Below are 7,886 nucleotides of genomic sequence, written 5' to 3'. Positions count from 1 at the left end.
TTTCTGATGCTTATTTTCTGTGAAACAAACGAGGTGTAAGAGTAACTGCGCACGCATTATTAGTTTAGCAAGATTGGATATGGCAGTATGGGAAATGGTTTTCTACCTCACTCAGATAAAAATAAAAATAACTGTTGATTCAAAGGTAATCTCGTCCAAACAGAGCGTTAAAATTTCCGAGGTAAAACTAAAGTAAGGTTTTGTCTCCATCTCGTAAGCTGGAGATAAAACCCCAACTAAACTCCAAAACCCAACACGACAGAAAGTCGACGCAGGATAATCCCTCTTGGCTTTTTCACTCTCACTCTGATCCTGAAAAGCCAAAACCCTTAAATTCTATGGTCTTCTGAGTGAATGGCTTCAGCTCTTTTTGCACGGACTCTCTTGGGTCATCGCCTTTTTCACTCTTCTGCACGCCCCCTATCTCAAAAGCCCCAAATCCTCACTTCCCTGCTCAATGTAAATCTCTCTCTTTTTCTGATTAATCTTTTATTGGGTTTGCTTAATCTTCAATTCTGTTTGTACAGTTTGTTGCTTTTGATGATGTTGTGATACCATCTGTGTAAAGATTTGATCTTTTGCTGGTTTGATCAGTGTTCTTATCTGGGTTTTAGTATCAGTGAATTTGAGATGCAAAGTGTTTGGTTTGGAGCGTTTTGTAGTGGTTCACTAACATGGGTTCTCATTGTTTTAATCAGTTAGTGAATTGTAGCATGTAGTGTACTATTGTGTAGGTGTTTAGTGTGATTGTTCTGTACATGTACTCAGTTCCTGACTATGTTCACTGACCCCTAAACATACTTTCTTGTTTGCATCCTAGATTCTTGTGGGGTTATTGTTGTGATTTAAAGTAGCTTAACTATGCAACCACATAGTTCTATGCTGTGTATTTGAGAATCATATAATGATAGGAGATTGGTTGTGTGGTTGTCTCTGTCTTGTTTACTTGATTATCGTCGACCATCCTGTATTTCTTGTGCTCAATGGTTGCATTTAAAAATTTGGAGTTGTGATAATCACTACTTATCCTGGATTGCTCATCCTCCACACTTTTTTTTTGTGTGGAAAGGCATCCCCCACACCTTTTTTTTTAAAGGCATCCTCCAAACTTAAAGAGGTTAAGTTTTAATTTTGGACCCTTTGTTTACCCCTATCTGATTATGCATTTGATACCCTTTTTGGTGAAGTAATCAACTTAATAATGAGCTTAGTGAGTTCAAGCCTTTCATTGGGTATACCTTATTTTGTGGCAAAAGCTAATCAACTGTTTCTGTGTTTTTTCCTTTCCGCCCATGCAGAAAGGATCTGATCTCTTGCGAGCTGACTCTACCTTTACAAAATATCGAATATCTGGTTTAGTACCTCGTGTTATGGCTTCGACAGTAGCTGGGGTAAAAGCAGATTTCTCAACACAGTCGGCATCTACAAATGAGCCAGTTGTTTCTGTTGACTGGCTCCATGCTAATCTCAAGGAGCCTGACCTTAAGGTAACCTGCGTTGGTTTGCCAGTACTTCTCCCTTTCATCAACCTCCATTTTTCCCTCTCCAGTGCAGCCTGGAAATATTTGTAGATATTAGCATTTAATGCCCGGTGCTCAGTGTTACTACATCTTCTATAGTTTGTTTAGTTTTTTCTCGATCTCGTTTAAATGTTGGTAATCATTAGTTAATTGTCTGATTTAGGTTGTGGATGCATCTTGGTACATGCCTGATGAGCAAAGGAATCCAATTCAAGAATATCAGGTGTCCACTTCACCTTTTGTTTTCCCTAGTGATATTTTTAAATTTCCGTTTTCCTTATTCGTCGCAAATGCTGTTATTGTTACTTATTAAGTTATTAGTAATACTCCTTAGTTTCTTCTTATTTTTTCATTTTATAATGAGTAGACCCTAATTCTTTCTCATAATAGGTTGCTCATATTCCTGGTGCCCTTTTCTTTGACGTAGATGGAATATCAGATCGCATAACAAAGGTGAGATGGTTTCTCTTTTTGTCATTATTCCATCTGACATGTTCGATTTCATATTTGTTTATTGGGTCACTTGTGAATGTATACAATTAGTAACCCAAGGTTCCTCTTGTCGATTAGATGATTAAGAGGTTACTCTATTATGCTACATTCATCCTAATTTCCAGAAAACTTTAGAACCTCCGATGGTTACAATATTCTTATATTTTCCAGTAAAGTGTATTTATGAACTATGTAATCCTAATCTTGTTATCAGTAAATTATACATTTCATGTAATAATAGTCTTTTTTAGATCTCCATTACAAATTTGAGTCTGATTAATGTTAATCTGGTAAATAATTCTTGACTTAGGAAGTCCTAGGTCTATGTGTGCCATCATCTGCAGGCATATGTTACTTTGCTATATATATCTTGCAGTCTCCTTTTGCTATCTCTTCATGATCTAGAATTGATGTTCTTTTTCAGTTACCACATATGTTACCATCTGAGGAAGCCTTTGCTGCTGCTGTTTCTGCTCTTGGCATCGAGAACAAAGACGATCTAGTTGTATATGATGGGAAAGGGCTCTTTAGTGCAGCTCGTGTGTGGTGGTAAGTAATGTAACTCATCTGAAATGCTACTAAAACAATTTGTTTCCCACGTTTAACAATGTGTCATCAACTAATGCTTCAATTCATTGTAATATGAAAGGATGTTCCGAGTGTTTGGCCATGACAGAGTCTGGGTTTTAGATGGCGGCTTGCCAAGGTGGCGTGCATCTGGATATGACGTTGAATCTAGTGCTTCTGGTGATGCGATTTTGAAAGCTAGTGCTGCCAGTGAGGCAATAGAGAAAGTATACAAGGGACAGCCAGTAAGTTCACATCAGGACACCTAACTTTTGACGTTGTCTTTCAAGTACACCTGCCAGGGTGTCATAGTTCAGCCTACTATTTGTCTAAATGTTCTTGTTGTCTCTGAATTACTTTTGGAAATGCTTGGGTAGCTTTCTTTTCTTTATTTTGTAATAATGCCATGTATGTTGTATCTTCCAGCATCAACATGGTCTCTTGAAATGTAGAAATTCGTAGCTTTGTGCAATTCTGATTGTTTAATGCTACTGTCTGGAATGTTGATTGGTCAGAGTTGAAAACTTTATTTTGTCCTTTTAGGGTTTCGGGGGCCAGTCCATTGCTTCTTTTGAATTTTTTAACATTTTTTTTGACAGAAACATATGAGATACTTATCTCGACTAAATTGAGTCTACCTGTTCTTTGTTTTGCTATTTAACTTGCATTACTTTTAAATTCAGACTTATAAAGTCATGTTTGCTGATCTCAGACATGCAATTTTGTTCTGCAGGTTGGTCCAACCACATTTCAGACTAAGTTTCAGCCACATCTTGTATGGAATCTTGAGCAGGTTTGTTCTCTCTTGACGCTGCATGTCCCACATCCACCCTTGTATCAGTCCATGCTACTTTTATGGTACTTGTTGTTTATTATTTCAAAAACAAAAACAAGGTTCCGGTATTTTGCAAAAGTGAATATGACGGTATTGGAAAAACTGCAGGATGCCAAAAGTTTGTTAAAATCACAAAGTTGCTTGTAGGATTTTCCACGTGACATAGAGTATAATATCTTATGGAATGATAAAGACTGCTACAGTTGTTGAATCCATTAAAATTTCATTGACTAGCTGCTCCGTTATCTAAAGTCTGGGACTCTGGGGTAGCTTGTCAGTGGTAACCAGCCCCTTAAAGTTACTCCTTGTTCTACAACTTGTGTTTTGTAATTTTTTGTCTAAATCCCTGCTTTATATTTTTTTAATAATTTTTCCAGGTTAGAAAGAATATTGAGGAAAGAACTCACCAACATATAGATGCACGTTCAAAGGCCAGGTATTCTTTTTACTAATCAATTGCATGTACACATTCTTTTTGGGATCAATTTGTTGAGTCAGTCTTCAACATACAACTGTTTGTGGTTAATACCTTTGAAGCTTGAGTAGTTTTGAGTATTGATTTTCTCCATAAAGTGTGAATCATGAATCAAGAGTTGCACTTATACATGCGTGGACTTGTTCACGCATCAGAGAATTGGTCTGGAATTATCAAATCTCAAGTGAGGTGTTATAACTGTATGTGTAACCGGAGAGAATTCGTTTAGCTGTAAATCTGTTACTAGAGACTGTATATCCAGAAAGTCTGATTTTCGTGTTAAGAAATATGAATTCGGTGGAGGTTTGTTCTTGTAGGTTCGATGGAACTGCTTTGGAACCTCGGAAAGGTATAAGAAGTGGTCATGTACCTGGAAGCAAGTGCATTCCTTTTCCCCAGGTAAAACAATCTTATGGTTGTGTTTAGTGACTTTAGTCTCCTCTAATGAAACCAAATGATGCGTCCCTAAGCTTTGTAGTATTTCAGTGAGTGTTTGAGGATAATATTGATGCAGGAAGTTAATGGTTTTACTAATGGTTGTCTTGGATCCTCTGTCCATTAACCTTAAGGAAAACATCAGTTTTTTTTTTTTTGAGTAGTAGGAAAAACATTAGTTGGGGCCATGGGGGGTTGTTTTGCACGTTTTGCATTTTAACTAGATTTTATTCTTAAGCTTCATATCCGAGTATTTACGAAAAAAAAAAAAAACAATTTCAAAACGCGGTTCCTTATTTATTTCTTATATTTTGTTAAAGCTGAGCATTTTCTTAGGAATGAGAACATTTCCTGAAAATTTTGATTTCTAGTAGTCAACTGTGAGGTCTTTCCAGAGCTTGATCCTGGTCATGTGATATCATATGATAAACTGACTTTTCGAAATTTGAGTCAAGTATAGGTATCAGTTATATAACCATTCTTCATGGTAAGGGGGGTTGTCTAATGCTTCATTTTGTTTGAAATCATTCTTTGTATGTGATGCCCAATTTTCCATCTGCTTTTTACTAAAAGTCTAGTTCTTGATCTTTATGAAATGGCAACAAAAAATGTGACGTCTGTATAAATGCTATGCACCATTAGGGGTTAACTCGTGTTGTTTCTATACAGTTGTTGGATGCTTCAGGGACAGTCTTACCAGCAGACCAGTTGAAAAAGAAATTTGATGAAGCAGGTAAGAACTCTTGTGTCCTTGTAATTGTGGTTGAAGTTTATCCATCCAACTCTTTGATGTTTTATCTACTTCATTCTAGGAGCGATTGTGTTCATGGTGCTTAGTAGTGAATGGGTTTTCTTTTCATTACAATGGGAATTTCTTTGCATTTGGTTCTGAACGTTCGCTTCCAGTCCAGAACATGTTACACACTTACACTTAAACATCATTTTTAATGAAAAAAATTTCAAACATCATTTCAAATTGCGGGATGCTTTTATCATTCTGAATCCTAAAACACTAACACCCTCCCCCTGGTGGGCAACTGATTTTCTGTTGCTGTCTCATTGTTTTCGCATACAGTCCAGAACTTGTATACTATTTTTAATTGGTTACAACTCACAAGGCATCTTCAACATAAATTTGACGTGTTTGCAGGCATCACATTGGATAGCCCTATTGTTACTTCGTGTGGCACGGGTGTAACTGCTTGCATTCTCGCATTGGTAAATATCTCTCAGAAATATACTCATATAATTATAGACAGATATACATCTGTTTGAATGTTAGTGCAAGGTGATAGTGACGAGATAGTAAATACGACTATGATGCTAGATCTCACGAAATTTCATTTGTAATTATGTCATTTATTAAGTAAGAATATAGAAACACGGAAATATTGTATTCCCCATTTAATTTGTGTTTCTCTTCCAGGGTCTTCATAAACTTGGTAAGTCTGATGTGGCAGTCTATGATGGGTCTTGGACCGAGTGGGGAGCACATCCCGACACACCTGTCGACACTTCCACTTCTTCGTGATAGTGTTTCTCGAAGCTTGTTGGTATAATGAGCAGAAATTGGTAGGCCTAGTTAAGGCTCTGAATCTCTGATTGCCTGGTCTGGTACACTGATTACGACGAAAGAGCTTGTATCTCAGTTAAACATCCTGTTAAAAGTAGTATTTATGTGTTTTCATTGTTAAAATGTCCAGCTCTAGTCCTCTTCTGTGTCATCTGTAACAATGATTTTATGCGAATAATAAATCTATGCAACAGCATGAAGAGGTTACCGTTTAAGTTGTACTGTTGATCATGAAGAAATAATCAGAGAAAAAACGTCTGATGTGATGGTAAAGATTTCAGTAGTTCACAGCATCATCCTGCTGAAGTTTGTACCTTTCAGTTGCTCGACTGTCCTTGATGAATATTCATGAAAGCTAAATACTTTTAGTCAAAAAAAAGAAGCTGAATACTTTATCTTCTGTTCTTTGCTACGTTTTCAAAATTTTGTATGGCTGATGAGTATATTCTTCAAGCTAACAGTCGGCGAGTGATGTAGAATATCAAGACTGAATGTAAAAAAGAAATTAAACTGCATGTATTTCACACAAAAAAAAAAAACGTTATCATCGATAAAAATGATAATGAAACAGAATCCTGAAGATAAAAATTACAAGCAGCTGAATGAGTTTGTGGGAGAGTGAAAGTTTCGATTGAGCATCAAAATAGTTTGCTAATACCTCCACAAACTCCTTTGGGACCAAGCACTTCTGCCCCATATATAGCTTCTCTTGTATAGTAGGAGACGCAGCAACATGAAGTACCTTAGTGGCCGTGGCTGCCTTCACCTCCTACACGTTGTTAGCAACAACAATCAGTACGTTTGACTCAGATTTCGTGTGCACAAATTAGGAATTTGTTCTTCAAAAATTAACGTCTAAACAAAGTACCAAGTTCAAATCTCCCATTTGGATTTTGGGGTCTAATTCATGTACATCAGTAATATAGAAACCTTTGATTGGCACTAATACTTATCCTCGTTGTCCCGGGCAGGGACATGAATCACATGATCAAGTTAATTAGCACAATTGATCTCCCCTATAATCTTGGTGAAAGTTATCGATGACTACTTTAGTGGAAATATTACAAGAAATTGAATTTGTGAACTTCAATAACTGATCAGTAAAGTACCTGAAAGGACCCCATGAACTGGAGAATCCCCATCTGAGCCTGCAAGAACTTGACGTAGCTGTAAGCAGCAGTGAGCATCTCAGCTGTGTTCATCTTGCTTCCTCCAGGAACAAGCTTCCCTAGCTCTTGAGTCTTCTCCGTGATCTTCCTCCTCCTTTCTCTTGCCGCGATACTTTGCGGCGATACACTTCTTTCTTCCACTTTCTTCCCCACATTTTCAACAATATGTTTTCTGGTACTACCATCAACAACCTCCGCATGCTGAAAGTCGAGCGCCGGAGCAGTAAAAGCCCCGGGGAAGTACTCGGGCCGAGGACATGGGTTCGGAACAAAAGCACTAGAGAAACCGGGTGTAAGATCCGGGTACTGGTAATCTTTCGAGCATTTTTGGCGTTTCGGGAGAGCGTAGGGTTCAAAATCTTGTACTGGAAACATGTCAGGTTTGAAAGAAGAAGGTGGATGCAGATGATCAAAGCCAGGGTATTCGAAGTTGACAAGACTGCAAGTGTCATACCATGGGTCAAGAAAGTTGTGGGGATTGGAATAGTCTGCATTAACACATTGAAGGAAGTCTCCTACTAGCTCTGCTTCTAGATTCTGCTGGATACAAGTCATGTCTGAGTCGAAAAACTCAGGTACTGCTTCCCAGTTCAAGACCATTGTATGGTATATATTTACTTTTACTTGAAACCTGAAACAACGAAGTTAGAAATGAAGCTTTTGTGAGCTTAAGCGGTAAGAAGTAACAAGTTTCTTGAAGAGCAAGTAACAAACTAAGCTAGAAATCCATGTTAGAGAGAAAGAGAGAGAGAGAGAGAGAGAGAGAGAGAGAGAGAGAGAGAGAGAGAGAGAGAGAGAGAGAGAGAGAGAGAGAGAGAGA

At 37.7% G+C, this 7,886-nt stretch overlaps 1 protein-coding gene across 1 annotated transcript; it reads left to right on the top strand.

Moving 5' to 3' along the window:
* The first annotated feature begins 255 nt into the window (after nucleotides 1–255).
* Nucleotides 256–6,110, top strand: LOC101309665 (thiosulfate/3-mercaptopyruvate sulfurtransferase 1, mitochondrial-like). The gene is made up of 12 exons (XM_004306533.1): nucleotides 256–459; nucleotides 1,299–1,487; nucleotides 1,684–1,743; nucleotides 1,911–1,973; nucleotides 2,437–2,561; nucleotides 2,662–2,824; nucleotides 3,313–3,372; nucleotides 3,792–3,850; nucleotides 4,207–4,288; nucleotides 4,994–5,057; nucleotides 5,475–5,542; nucleotides 5,751–6,110. Exons 1-12 carry the CDS (start codon nucleotides 355–357, stop codon nucleotides 5,853–5,855), a joined length of 1,143 nt encoding a protein of 380 aa, XP_004306581.1. The 5' UTR covers nucleotides 256–354; the 3' UTR covers nucleotides 5,856–6,110.
* Nucleotides 6,111–7,886: the final 1,776 nt, after the last annotated feature.

Source organism: Fragaria vesca, linkage group LG7, assembly GCF_000184155.1.
Source record: "Fragaria vesca subsp. vesca linkage group LG7, FraVesHawaii_1.0, whole genome shotgun sequence".
NCBI lineage: Eukaryota > Viridiplantae > Streptophyta > Magnoliopsida > Rosales > Rosaceae > Fragaria > Fragaria vesca.
The sequence above is the reverse complement of the archived record's forward strand: the minus strand, read 5'-3'. Positions and strand labels throughout refer to the sequence as shown.

Bases quoted from the DNA above. Each gene is read 5' to 3' on its own strand.
- LOC101309665 (XM_004306533.1), top strand. From the start codon at position 355: ATGGCTTCAGCTCTTTTTGCACGGACTCTCTTGGGTCATCGCCTTTTT. The intron at 2,562-2,661 runs GTAAGTAATGTA...GTAATATGAAAG, and splicing joins AGTGCAGCTCGTGTGTGGTG to GATGTTCCGAGTGTTTGGCC. The intron at 5,543-5,750 runs GTAAATATCTCT...TTTCTCTTCCAG, and splicing joins CTGCTTGCATTCTCGCATTG to GGTCTTCATAAACTTGGTAA.